The sequence below is a fragment of the Mustelus asterias genome, chromosome 9 (genome assembly GCF_964213995.1).
Source record: "Mustelus asterias chromosome 9, sMusAst1.hap1.1, whole genome shotgun sequence".
Taxonomy (NCBI): Eukaryota; Metazoa; Chordata; class Chondrichthyes; order Carcharhiniformes; family Triakidae; genus Mustelus; species Mustelus asterias.
Window position 1 is genome coordinate 78231141 of NC_135809.1, and position 14675 is coordinate 78245815.

Here is a 14675-nt window from a genome sequence, read left to right on the forward strand (position 1 = left end):
TGAACCGATCTGGCCTTTCCTCCTATCCCATCTGGTTTGGTTACAGATATGATCACTTCTGTTTTCAGTCTGCTGTCTGTTTAATGCAGAACATGACTGAAAAAAACCGGTTAGGATAAAGAGAAGTTAAACACAAAGAAAGGTTAGCCCGCAGGGAGAGAGTTGGACCGCTTAGAGGAGGGGAGGGAGGGGTTAAGCTGCGCAGAGAGGGAGGAGAGCGAGTATTCCGCCGCTGAGGGGGAGGTCGGTTGCTGCAAGAGTGTAGAAAGCGAGTGCTTCACGCTGCCCGCTCCTCTAGCTTGCTGTGTGGAGCCCGGGCTGGGAGGCTCCTTTCAAAGCCCGGACTGACTGCTCTTTTAAAGGGAGTCAGGGCGGTGCCACCTCTGATCACATGGTGACTGCTTAAACCAGGAGAGCCCGACAACAGTGAGGGAGAGCCCCCCGAAAGCGGAGCGGCTGCAATTGCCGGGAGTGAGAGAGGCAGGAGATCGGCGGGAGGAAGCGCTCTCTCTGGACAGGACGATGCGAGGGGTTAGGGGGTGGCGGCCGGCCGGCGGGTGGAGCGGACGGTACCCGGGGGCCGGGAACGCGGGGCTCACAGGCTGAAGATGTGCTGAGCTGCTGGGGATTAGCGAGCCGCGGAGCGCAAAGTGGAGCTCTCTCTCTCTCAGCGCTTTGGCCGGGATGAGGATCCCGCTGCTGTTAGCCCTGGTTCTGATCTGTCTCCTGGCTTTCTCTCCGGGATCCTCCTCCCCTTCCCCGAGCAAAGCCAAAAGTTTCCGAACTCTTCTCGCCGTCACCGTGGCCCCGGAGCTGGGGAGGAGAAGTGCCCCCTGGACCAGCTCGCCCCCCCGGGCTGCTCCGGCCCAAGTGCTGGATGTGTTCTGGAGCGATCGCTTGGATGGCGCTCCCTCCGCAGGGTTTTCCGACCTCCACATCAAGCGCTGGCAGCTGAAAGCCCGCTCCTCCAGGCTGGTGTCCTTGGAGAGAGGCTGCGGGAGGCTGTCCAACAGGCTGGCCAGCTTCTCGGATGGCACCAGAGCCTGCCTCAGGTATGGCATCAATCCTGACCAAGTGCTGGGCGAGACCCTCTCTTTCTATCTCTCCAGGCTGCTGGGCATTCGCAACGTCCCAGCTCTGGCTCTGTCCAGGGTCAACATCAACGCCGAGCAGTGGCTGAGGGTCAGGCAGGATGTTCAAGGCTCTCAATGGGCGGACAAACCCATCGTCAGCCTCACGGAGTGGATCAGCAATCTCACCGATGTGGTGACCCCGCCATCTCTCCGGACAGAAGGAAGGAGGCTGCACCCCTTGGTGGAAGATCTGGCCAATGTGACAAGCCAGGAGATGCTGGAGCTCGTGCAATGGTCAGACCTCATCCTTTTTGACTATCTGACAGCCAACTTTGACAGACTGGCCAGCAACCTCCTGAGCCTGCAGTGGGACTCCAGGGTAATGGAGAGGTCGACCAATAACCTCCACCGGACTGCCAAAGGGGCTCTGGTCTTCATCGACAATGAAGCAGGGCTGGTCCATGGGTACCGGGTGCTGCCCATGTGGGACAGGTACCATGAGGTACTGCTGAAGACCCTGTGCATCTTCCGGAAAGAAACTGCCAGGAAAATTGCTGAGTTGTACAAGTCCCAAAATGTTGCCAACCAGTTATTAGATCTGTACAGAACCAGTGAACCCCTGGCCTCTCAAATGGGATTCCTGTCTGAGGAACATGCTGAGATGTTGCAGAGCAGGACTGATCGTTTGTATAAACATATACTGCAGTGTAAAGCTAAATATAGTAAATAAGTTTCAATGGATTTTTTTGATTTGGATTTTTCCACAGTTCCCCTGTCGAGTTAACCTCTGTGCTCTCGATTGCAAGGGCAGGGTGTTCCAGCCACCTGGGTGATATTAACCAACAGGCCACCAGGAGGTGCCCTTGAGCAAAATGTGAAGAGATACTTCGAGTAATCCTCTGAGCCTGGATAACCTCCTGGCCTGGAGGAGGAGAACTTAAAATTGAACGTTGCTGAAGGCTGTGGTTGGAAGCTGTGTTTTAGGTGTGTGGGCTAGCTGGGCCAGGCATAATGTGCCAGAGACAACACCAAGCAGAGAAGCCATTAGGAGATTGCTATTCAGACAGCGTGAACATAAAATCACAAATTCTTCCTGTAACATATCTTTTCTGTTTTATAAACCTTATTGTAACAGCAGCCATTTTTTACACCCATACCCAACTTTGGGTTGCCAATTTGCTTGCATCACCCAAGACAAATTTAATTCCAATTTGTATATTTTAAACATGAGTATATTTACCATTGCTGTGCTGCTATGTAGTGTACTCTGAACAAAACATAACTCTGTTTTCTTTCAGTTACTGCAATAGCTGGGCATCTGGGGTGGCAGTTGCTCATCAGGTGGGGCCAGTCTTGCAGGCCCCTTCAACCTTGTTACAGCACGATTCATTGTGGCAACCAAGACAAACAAAGCACAAATCACACATTTTAAATTTAAAACAAAATACATATTCCATTGCAGATATTTGGTGTTAGATTCATATAAGTAGGAATATAAATTCAGTCCTTCAAATCTATTCATAGATTAAGGCTGATCTAGGAAATAAAACGGAAATTTAAAATATCTGCCTTCACAGTCTTGTAACAGCTAGTGTGTAAACAGATATTCTGAGGGTATCATCAGTTCACAACCAAAAGAATACAGACAATTCCTAATTTGGAGAGTATAGAAATAGCAACAATGTTCTACCTCTCTGACTGTTAAGCAAGGTCTGTTTCAAACGGAGTAGGCTCTGTCTCTGACTGTGACGTCTCTCTCAAACTGGCAAGTTTTTGTTTGGAAATGTGACCAAGAACCATGTAACAAAGACCAACCCAGGCTTATTTTTGTAATCAGCATTTGCCTGACTCAGGCTAGATCCAAAATCAGACTTTTTTGGTGAGTTTTTCTCAATTGAAGGACTATATCAATACAAGTGTGTTGATAATTAGGGGTAAAACTTTAAAATAATTGGCAGAAGAAATAGAGAATGAAAGAAGAAATAGAAAAATTAGATTTTTTTCACAGAGGGATATTAAGATTTGGAAAACAATGCATAAGAGGATAATGAAAGCAGATTCCATAACTTAAAGAGAGCCAGTTTTTGAGGTAATGGAGAAAAAGTTGGAGTGTGGGATTAAATTCTAGGGCTTTCTCTAAAAAGCCGAAAGGGTTCTTCTCCGCAGTATGATTCTATGATGCAGATTTTGTTTTGTTTCTGAGTGTGATTGGGATCTGTCCAATACTGTCTAGGATGAAGTTATGCAGCTGATAAACATTCCAACATGTTTTTACTAAGGGTGCAGTCCTGAACTTATGCCTTCTTGTGATCTGTGAATGCTCAGAGAAATGAACTTGAAATTGGGGAAATATCGAAACCTGTAGGATTTATTTAATGCTCAGAATCATCCAAAAAGACCAGTAAGTTCTCAAATGCTTAACCCTCTTGAGATCAGAAATTGCAGTGTGTGTTGCCTCAGAACAAATAGTACCTATTACTTCAGACTTAAATCATCTAAACTTAAAGCAGCTTTGAAATGTTTATAATGTGGATGAAATTTAGGATGTTATAATTGAAGCTTTTGGTTTAGAGTGAACATCTGGGTCAAATAATTGTTGCTTTGGAGTCTTCAATAGCTGAATCTGCTCATTTTCGGTGTAAAAATGGAGTTGTCACAATTGGATAAGATGTTTACATAGGATTACATAGCATGTACAGCACAGAAACAGGCCATTCAGCCCAATCAGTCTATACTGGCATTTTCAGCACATTAAAATGTCGTGAAAGAGTAAAGCATTTTGCTTATCATTTTGCCTTGTTTTTGTACAGGGAGAGGTAATTGGTTGGTAGTGACCTATCTAGTCACACTCAGTAACAGTACCATGCTTCTAGATCATAGTCCTGTATAAAATGAGGTGAGAGTAACACCTGACTTTGTAGCCCATGCTTTCCGTGGTGACATTCAAAGCAGAGGGATTCCAAGGAAAGGATTATATTGCCACTTATGTCTATCTCAAGCCATCTCAATTATTAAATAATGCTGCTTTTTTAAGAAGACAGCAAAGCATATATTTCAGAGGGAAAATACGAGATGTTAATAAATTGATTTATATACTTGAGATAATCCAGCTATTTTAATTGATCCTGCCATTTCAGCTGGTTAGACATTTGCAGTTGAGGAATAAGTGGCATATCTAAATGCAGGATGGACTCTTGAAGAGAACAGGGGACCATTAATCTGTTATTTACTATTGTGTATTGATCAATCTTAAAGAGAGATTCTTTTCACCTCTTCATACGCCATTCAATCCAAACTGTTAAACCGAAGACACTATCTGTACATTTATTGGTATTACTCAGCCAGTGCTTGATTCAGCATTTTTTGTTATGAAATTACTGTCAGAAAATATCTGAGAGGAGATGATTTGTGTAGCATGCCCCTCCACTTAATTGGCACCATAAACAGATCCACTCGCAACCCTAAGAGATATAGTGCAAAGAAAGACTGCAATATCATTACCTGTACAGACAGCGGTGACATTTTGTTCAGTTCAGCATTCTCCATTCAACTTTACACTTGGAATTAGCTTTCTTCAAAATTCATGGGTATGAAAGGTTGCAGGGTGTGGGCACAGTAGTGGGGGTGATCCTTTTAAACTCAATATTGTAAGTGTGGTGAAATGTGTAACCGCGTGGACAATTAGGTTGTTATTTCACATGACAGCTGGGTAACTATTCTATTCATAATAACAGCAATTTATCACCTTTTTTTCAAAATTAGGTCACCAAGTTTCTAAGCTAGCATAATAGGTAAAATAATTGCCCAGTCTGGTACTAACCATACATACCAGGAGTACATGGTTCAGTGCTCAATCTGTGCTGAGTGAACTGGACTCTGCCAAGACTTGATGCACAGCATATCTGATCCCGAATCATTTTGTTACTGAAGTAGGCCATTTTCCAAAAGCCATATTTTTATTATCTCATCAATATTCACCTCATTAAACATATTCATTTATTGGACTGATTGGCACCATTCATAACGTGCCCACAATGCAGAGGGGAACACCCGAATGGACATTCGTTTAAATCCCCTTCTGCACAGCTGAGAGACCTTTAATTTCAAAGGTCTCTCAGCTGTGCAGAGGGGGATTTAAACGAATGCCCATTCGGGTGTTCCCCTCTGCATTGTGGGCACGTTATGAATGGTGCCAATCAGTCCAATAAATGAATATGTTTAATGAGGTGAATATTGATGAGATAATAAAAATATGGCTTTTGGAAAATGGCCTACTTCAGTTACCTATTCCAAACGTACCTTCCTACAGCTGTATATAAGTGGATTTAACACCAGACTAAGTGTGTGTTAAGAAACATCATTTTCAAATAATGCATAGGGATTGCCAAATGAATCTTTGCACAGCACTCCCTCTAGATAAATGCTGCTCCTGTTAAACTATGCTCCATAATGTGGACGCAGCAACGGCAGAAAATGTGAGAGGACAAGTGAGTAATGGAGGGTCCTGTGTGCTTCTTTCCTACTCTTTCTTACTCCTTCCTCCACCCATCTCCCCCCACCCCCAAATCTCCAAAACATGCTGCCTCATGAAAACTGTCCATGCAAAGTTAAACTAGCTCTCTCCAAAAGTATGTATGAGATAAGGAGAACAAAAGAGTTTGCATTTTCCCTCTTCAAAAAAGGGGAAGCCTTTGTGGAAGGAGGGAGAATGTGAGGTTGACTCGAAAGAATATGTGGGAATGATTATCTTTACAGCATGTGTGAGCTTCTAGCTGAGACCTGGGATTTTGTGACATTAGTTGAATAATGACCCTGCTCTCCCAACAAATTCCCACCAATGCAGAGCACAGATGGATGGTAAGGATCTAATGTAATAGATTAACTTTATCTATGCATTCTTCCTGTAATTTCACATTAAGAGCAGTGAAGTGGGTGGGCTGGATTATAGAGCAGATGAAAGATTTTAGGCAGAGCACAGACTGGGAATTACTTATTACATTGAATTTACAGCACAAAAGCAGGCCACTTGATCCAATTGGTCTATACCTGTGTTTATGCTTCACATATAATGTTTATAAATATATCATAACATGTGTCTCCTTTATTCAATTTACAGAAACACAAACTGTCAGCTATTTGTGGTTTACACGTCCACGAATAGACACATGTGACATGATTTTGTAATTAATGCTTTTCTATTGTAATTGATGTAACTTCTGCCTGACTATATTAAGCTCCTTTTTTATTGAAAATTCCTCTGTTATTAGCATAGTTTTACTGGCATGTCTTAAAGTGTGAATGGTCACTTTTTAAAAAGAAAATCTTTCATATGAATGTCAAAGAGGCTGATGTGTCAGATGTACGCTCAAAGGCCTAAAATTTCTGTGGGTGAATTTGGAATCTCAGCTCATATCCATTTTGTCATGAGGCCTTTTTAAAAAATAGGGTCAGATTCCAATCTGATCTGGCTCTGTTAGGAGTGAGTCAGCAGCCAGGAGGTTTCACTGTACTTGGCTACTCCCATGAGAGTGGGATCCATTTATTTTAATTTATTGGCCTTATCCACTGAAATATTGAAAATTTGTATTATTTCTGTGATATATTCGTTCCTTGCCCCTCTGATGGTGCTTTGGTATGGTTAATAGTGCATGTCTGCCGCATCTCTAGCCTTTGTTGAGTCATTGCAGAATAGGTGCCCACAGCGTGCAAGATAGATCATGTGATGTGGAATCAATTCAGTTCCTTGTCATAGCATCCATCAACTCCTGAACGATTCCAGGATTTCTGCCTCCATGACCCTGCCTGCTTGCCCAGAAGTCCATTCCAAGTGTTTTTCACTCTTTCAATGAGAGAACTTATCACCATCACCAGCTTGAAACTGTGCTCTCTTATCCTACTGGTACCACTTAACTAGAATTGGTACTTTAAAATCACTTTTATCTATATCATTTTCTATCTTGCATGCTTCTATGACATGCCCTGAAGATTGAAGAACATGTGTTTCTCCAGCTCTTAATAATTCAATCCTCTGGCACTCGGAATCAGACATGTGGTTCTTCTCTGCAGGGCATTGTTCGTTGTTCTGGAACTTTCCTAACATCTGCTCACAGGAATACTGTGATAAAAGCATTTCGACTGCCCCACCCAGAGTAACTCCAAACTCCAATTTGAAGTGCGCTCTCACTTTGGGAGAATTTCCTGTGGTCACTGTGTGTCAGGGACATCTTGAATATAATATAACATTTTCAATTGTTTGCTATTATGGCAAAATATCTTGAAAGTAGTATACTTATAATTTACTAGAAGAAATGTTCAGATGTCACTATTGCATAGTGACTCTTGAAAGTCCTCCTTCGCTGGTTGTTTAATTACCATTTACGTTTTGGCGTCTCCAAGCCTTTCTGCATGGGCTTAATGTTTGTTGGATATCCTCCCCCTCTGTGTAGCTGAGAGATGTTACAGCTGTTACACACTCCATGGCACTGAATCTTTAATGCAGATAATTTTTTTATGTGATGTCTGTAGCAGAGTGTAACTTTTATTTAAATATCAGCAGTGGGCGTTTGCTGTCCAGTCCAAAAGTGAAATTTTATGGATTCTTCACAATTGTACACCGTCTCTCTAATGCACCTTACGTTTTGTTAATATGTTTTAAATGATATCTGAATTATTGTATTAAGGTATTGGAAGGTTTTATCAGACTAAAATGTCATGTATGAAAATAAAAGCCCAATTTCTTTTGTCTTTTTTGAATTGTTGACATTTTTATTTATTTTTCTTGGGATGTGGGCATCGCTAGCTGGGCCAGCATTTCTTGCCCATCCTTGAAAAGGTGGTGGTGAGATGTGTCCTTGTTCCCACAAACGGCTATGTGATAATGACCAGATGTTTTCCTGATGTTTATTAAAAAGTAAGTATTGGCCAGGACACCGCAGATAAGTTCCCTGATTTTCTTCAAAATAGTGCCAGACAGAGCAGGCAGAGGGTCCGATTTTACCATCAAGTTGTGCCCGTTTTTGGGTGTGAAAACTTGGTAAAGTTGGGCGTGAGGCAAGTAGCGCGATCTGAGCCCACCTCCGCGCCGGTTGCCCCTGTACCAAGGCACAAAAATGGACATGATCGGGACCGCACCTGAAACAGGCACAACGGCCATTTAAATGCTTTTGCACGCATTTAAATTGACTTAATGGGCTGCACGCCCAACCTTGCCGGCACTTCCCCCTTTACCACCGCGTTCGCCAGTCCAGATTTGGTGCGAAATGGACATGCTCCACAAAAGTTCGATTCGGGTGCTTCAGTTAGTGAGGTAAGTGCCAAGCGCCCGACGGCTCACTGCTTGAAATCGATGGGGGGGGATTGGATGAAGGTGTGTCTGACGGCTCTCTGCTTCAGATCGGTGTGGGGGGGAGGGGGGTCCGCTACCACTCTGCTTGTGATCAGTGAGGGGGAAGGGGGGGTCTGCTGCCACTCTGCCTGAGATCAGTGAGGGGGAAGGGGGGGGAGGGGCCCACGATCGGTCTGGGTGGCGGAGGGGATAGTGGGATTAGGGGGTCAGTAATGTTGTGGGGGTGGGGCAATGTCTGTGGGGGCCTGGGGGAGGCTTTATCTGGCCCAGGAACGATGTGGCAGGGGAGCTGCATTCTATCATTTCTTTTTCTGCATATGCGCAGTTGGATGCGCCGATCAGAGCTACAAGATTTTGGGCACATCAAGCCCCACCTACAGGCTTCTGCAGCACGATTCGGAATTGCTGATATTTTTTCAGGCAGAGTGCATTTGGTGGCATCTGAGTTTCAAGTCCACCCAGCACTTAGAATTAAAATGATAAAATAGGGCCCAAAGTCTTGGTTTAAAATCTCATCTGAAAGATCTCATCTAAAAGATGAGATTGTGCAGTATTCCCTCAGTGCTGCAATAGAGTGTCAAGCTAAATTTTTGGGTTCATGACCAGGAGTGAGGCATGAACTCAGAACTTTTTGAGCCAGAGGTAAGAGTGCTACCAAATGAGCCACACTAATTAGGTTCTTAGTTTCAAACATTTTTTTGCTGCTCACCTCTTCTGTGGCTGCCTTTTGTGAATCATTGTCTTCATCAAGGCCATGCTCCACAACTGCTCATCTTTCTCCTCTTGGGAAAGAAAAGCCTGCCTATCTTTTCTTACTCTTTCCAGACATACGAGTCTGCATTATTCAATAAGTTTAAAAAATGTATTATGCTACAGAGCTGAAAGCATATTCAAACTAACTTATTGATTCTCATAGAATCATCAATATTTATGGCACAGAAAGAGGCCATTTGGCCACTGTAACTATGCTGGCCAAAAATTAGTTATCCAATCAAATCCCACTTTCCAGCTCTCAGTCATTGTAGCTTGCAGCATATAAGCACATGTTCAAGTATTCTTTAAATGCTTCAATCACACTTTCAGGCAGTGAGTTCCACACATTCTGGGTGAAAATCTCCTTCCGTCTAATCTTTACCAATTGCTTTAAATTTATGCTCCCTAGATATTGACTTCTCTGTTAAGGGATGGTCCTTCCTAATCGCTCTAATTAAGTCCCTCCTAATTTTATACAGTTGATTCTTTCATGGATTGAGCGTGCCATTGGCATAGCCAACATTTCTTGTCCATCCCTTGAGCAGCTGATGGTGAGCCACCTTGAACCGCGACAGTCCCTAGGATGTACGTCTATCCACAGTGCTGTGAGAGAGGAATTAAAGTTTTAGACCCAGCAACAGTGAAAGAACAGTGATATAGTTCTAAGCCAAAATGATGTCTGCCTTGGGAGGTGGAGACATAAATAAATCTCCCCTCCCCTTCCTCTGTTCCAAATAAGAAAACCAGAGCCTATCTGACTTTTCCTCATAGCTAAATGTTCAATTCATGGTAACATCCTTGTAAATCTCTTTTGTACCCTTTCTAGTGCAATCACATCCTTCCAGAACTATATGCTGTGACCTTTTGTTTTTTATACTTGCACATAACATCCCTGCTCTTATATTCTGTGACAAGACTAATAAAGGAAAGGATCCCATTACTGAAACGTCTTATTTACCTTTCCTGTTTTCTTCAAGGATCTGAGGATATACATTATAATCCTCCACACTTCTCTCTATCCTGGCCTATCTGGAGATCTTGAGAACAGAGACCACTCCATCTGACAAAGGAGCATTGCTCCGAAAGCTTATGGTATTTGCTACCAAATAAACCTGTTGGACTTTAACCTGGTGTTGTGAGACTTCTATCTGGAGAAGACAGTGATCTTATATCAACCAACCTCTGGCCACATACTCCAAGTCATTACCAATAATGAAGCCCTACATTCAGTATAGAGTTTAGCTATCTTAGGAGTATCCTCTCCAATAACATTATGCTAGATGACAAATCAACCATCTCAGAGCAAAATTTGGCAGAATCACTCACAGACTTTGGAAGGAACAGAGAGTTTATCTCAGAACAGTCTGTCAGCCAGTGGTCCTTACATCATTTCTTCATGACTTGAATAATCTTCAAGCATCACATAAAACAACTAGAAGCATTCCATTTTCACTGTCTGAGATACATTTACAACATCAGGCGGCAAAATCTCCAACAGTGAAGTTCCTGCAAAGTTGCTGCATACCTTTTTTAAGTTTTAAGTTTATTTATTAGTGTCACAAGTAGGCTTACATTAACACTGCACTGAAATTACTGTGGAAAATCCAAAGATTCACCACCCTCAGGCTGAAGAAATTCCTCCAAAGACTGTGTCCCCTCGGTCCAGACACCCCCCTCCCCCGCTGACCAGGGAAAACACCCTTCCTGCATCTACCTTGTAGAACCCTGTAAGAATTTTGTGTGTTCTTGTACTTGTTCTTGTAAAACCCCGAGAATAAAGATCCAGTCTATTTAATTGTTCATCTTAGGGCAATCCCTCCATCCCAAGAATTAATTAAGTGAATAAAAACAAAATACTGCAGATGCTGGAAATATAAAATAAAAACTAAAAATGCTGGAAAAATCCAGCAGGTCTGACAACATCTGTGGAGAGCGAAACAAGAGTTAACATTCTGGAAACCTTGTTGCACTCCCTTAATGGCAAGTATATCTTTCCTCAGGTAAGGAGACCAAAATTGCACACAATACTCAAGGTGAGGTCTCACCAAGACTTTATATAATTGCAGTAAGACATCTTTACTCCGATACACAAATCCTCTTTGAATAAAAGCCAACATACCTTTTGCCTTCTTAATTGTTGTACCTGCGTGTTAGCTTTCAGTGATTTATTTACAAGGACACCCAAATCCCATTTCTCTCACCATTTAGGAAATAGTCCATAGCCTCTCACCATTTAAGAAACATGCTGCCTTTCTGACCTTCTTGTGGATAACCTCACAGTTATTTCCATTGTATTCCATCTGCCAATTTTTTTGCCCCATTGTTTAGCCTCTCCAAATCCCCTAGAAGTGTTTTTGCATTCTCCTCACAACCTACACTTCCACCTAGTTTTGTGTTCTTTGCAACCTTGGAAATATTGATTGAGATTCTCTGGCCTTCCCTCAGTGTATTTCTCAGCAGAGGAGGCACCTCATTCACTGGTGGTGGGATCCTCTGGTCCTGCCACTGTCAATGGGAATTCCCATTGAAGACATCACATGCTGCTGGGAAACCACCAGGACCAAAGAATCCCACCAGCACGAACAGTCGGAGAATTCTGGCCACTATTCTTTATTCCCCACATTCAAATCGATACAGACTGTGAATAGCTGGGGTCCAGCACTGATCCCTGTGGTAGTCACAGCCTGCCAACCTGAAAATGACCCATTTAGGACAAAGAACAAAGAAAATTACAGCACAGGAACAGGCCCTTCGGCCCTCCAAGCTTGCACCGACCATGCTGCCCGACTTAACTAAAACCCCCTACCCTTCCGGGGATCATATCCCTCTATTCCCATCTCATTCATGTACTTGTCAAGACGCCCCTTAAAAGTCACTACCGTATCCGCTTCCACTACATCCCCCAGCAGCGAGTTCCAGGCACCCACCACTCTTTGTGTAAAAAATCTGCCTCGTACATCTCTTTTAAACTTGCCCCTCGCACCTTAAACCTATGCCCCCTAGTAATTGACTCTTCCACCCTGGGAAAAAGCTTCTGACTATCCACCCTGTCCATACCTCTCATAATCTTGTAGGCTTCTATCAGGTCTCCCCTCAACCTCCGTCGCTCCAGTAAGAACAAACCAAGTTTCTCCAACCTCTCCTCATAGCTAATGCCCTCCATACCAGGCAACATCCTGGTAAATCTTTTCTGTACCCTCTCCAAAGCCTCCACATCTTCTGGTAGTGTGGCGACCAGAATTGAACACTATATTCCAAGTGCGGCCTAACTAAGGTTCTATAAAGCTGCAACATGACTTGCCAATTTTTAAACTCAATACCCCGGCTGATGAAGGCAAGCATGCCGTATGCCTTCTTCACTACCTTCTCCACCTGCATTGCCACTTTCAGTGACCTGTGTACCTATACAGCTAGATCCCTTTGCCTATCAATATTCTTAAGGGTTTTGCCATTTACTGTATATTTCCTATCTGTATTAGACCTTCCAAAATGCATTACCTCACATTTGTCTGGATTAAACTCCATCTGCCCTCTCTCCACCCAAGACTCCAACTGATCTATATCCTGCTGTATCCTCTGATGGTCCTCATCGCTATCCGCAAATCCACCAACCTTTATGTCGTCCGCAAACTTACTAACCAATCCAACAGGAATAATTTATTCCTGCTGTTTTATGCCCATTAACCAGTTCTCAATCCATGCTGATATATTCCCCCTAATTCCATGTGCTCTGATTCTGTGTATCAACCTTTTATGTGGAACCATATCAAAAGCTTGCTGAAACTCTAAATTTAACTCATCCACCAGTTCCCCCTTATCTCTGCCAGTTACATCCTCAAAAATGTGCAACACGTTTGTTCAGCATAATTTCTCTTCTAGAAATCCATGTTGGCTCTACACAATCCTACATTATTTTCTAAGTGTCCTGCTATCACATCCTTTATTACAGATTCCAGGATTTTCCCTACTACTGATGGCTAACAGGCCTGTAGTTCCCAATTTTCCCTCTCTCTCCTTTCTTAAAATAATGGGGTTACATTTGTCAGCTTCCAATCTGCAGGAACCATTCCAGAATCTATAGAAATATGTAGATTCACCACAAATGCACCTACTACCTTTCAACACTCTGGGATGTAGATCATCAGGAGATTCAATGCAGAATTGATGGGCCAAATGGCCTCTTTCAGCACGATAAGGATTCTATGGTTTTATGGACACTGTAAGGATTCTATGGTTCTAAATATTACCCAACATATTTTCCCAGTCAACCATTGTTAATTTGCCTCTTATACCTTTATAGTTTCCTTTGTTTAGATTTCAGAGTACAGTATCTGATTGAACTACATCACTTTCAAATTTAATGTAAAATTCTATCATATTATGGTCACTCTTTCATGAAGGTTCCTTTACCATAACATTATTAATTAGCCCTTTATCATTGCACCAGTGCCCCACAAACTGGAGTTCACTTCTAAAGACACCACTCTTTGAGCCATGCATTCATCTGTCTAATTTTATATATTCCATACCAATTAGCACATAGTTGAGGTAATAATCCAGAGATTATTACCTTTGATGTTCCTTTTAAATTAGTGCCTATCTCCTCATACTCTCTATGCAGAAACATTTTCCTAGTTCTATCTGTGCCATTAGTACTTATATGTACCACAACAACTGGATCCTCCCCCTCCCAGTACCAGTTTCTCTCCAGCCCTAAGCAGATATCCTGAATCCTGGCACCAAGCAGACAATACAACCTTCTGGATTCTCGCTCTTGGCTGCAGCGAACAGTGTCTAAACCCCCAACTATACTGTCCCCTGCATGCCGACAAGAATCGGTACTGGCTTCCACCTGTGGAGACCAGATGCTATAGCCACACTGAGGATATTGGAGGCCATTAAAGCCCCCAGGTGGTCTGGAACATTGCTGGGCAGTGGCACCCTGACAGGGGCCACCTGGCACCCTGGCAGTGGCCACCTGACACCCTGGCAGTGGTCACCTGACATCCTGCCAATGCCGAGTTGGGCACAATGGCCAGGGGGTGGGGCCTGTGGAATGGGACTATGATGGGGAGGGGGATGTATGCACAAAGATGGGGACACTTATGCTAGGGGGAGCTCTATAAGCGGGGGGGGGCTATATACGGGGAGAGTGTGCAGGGGGTGGTTGGTGGGGGGCTTGCAGGTGGGGGGTTTGTGAGGGGTCTGCCAGGGGAATCATCGGGAGGGTCCGATGCCCTGATGCTGACAATCCGTGTTGGTGGGGGTGACAATGCCACCGATGATGGGGGTGAGAGGTCCGTTGGGAGGGGGATGGGTGGAGGTCTCCCAGTTCACTAGGACATCAAGGCACCCTGTGCAATGGCGCTCGAATGCTCTGCCCCCAGCTTCACCAGCTTTACTTAGGCTCTGCCCCAACCTCCCAACCAGTGCGAATCCCCAGCTGTCATAAAAACTGCTACTATGGGAAGATTGCAGTGCCATACTTGCCCAAAAAACTGGTG

At 43.7% G+C, this 14675-nt stretch overlaps 1 protein-coding gene across 1 annotated transcript; it reads left to right on the top strand.

Annotated features, from left to right (window-relative positions):
• Window positions 1–273: 273 nt before the first annotated feature.
• On the top strand, window positions 274–5045 carry fjx1 (four-jointed box kinase 1). Its single transcript, XM_078220387.1, has one exon. It carries the CDS (start codon window positions 685–687, stop codon window positions 1801–1803), a length of 1119 nt encoding a protein of 372 aa, XP_078076513.1. The 5' UTR covers window positions 274–684; the 3' UTR covers window positions 1804–5045.
• The last annotated feature ends 9630 nt before the right edge of the window (window positions 5046–14675 follow it).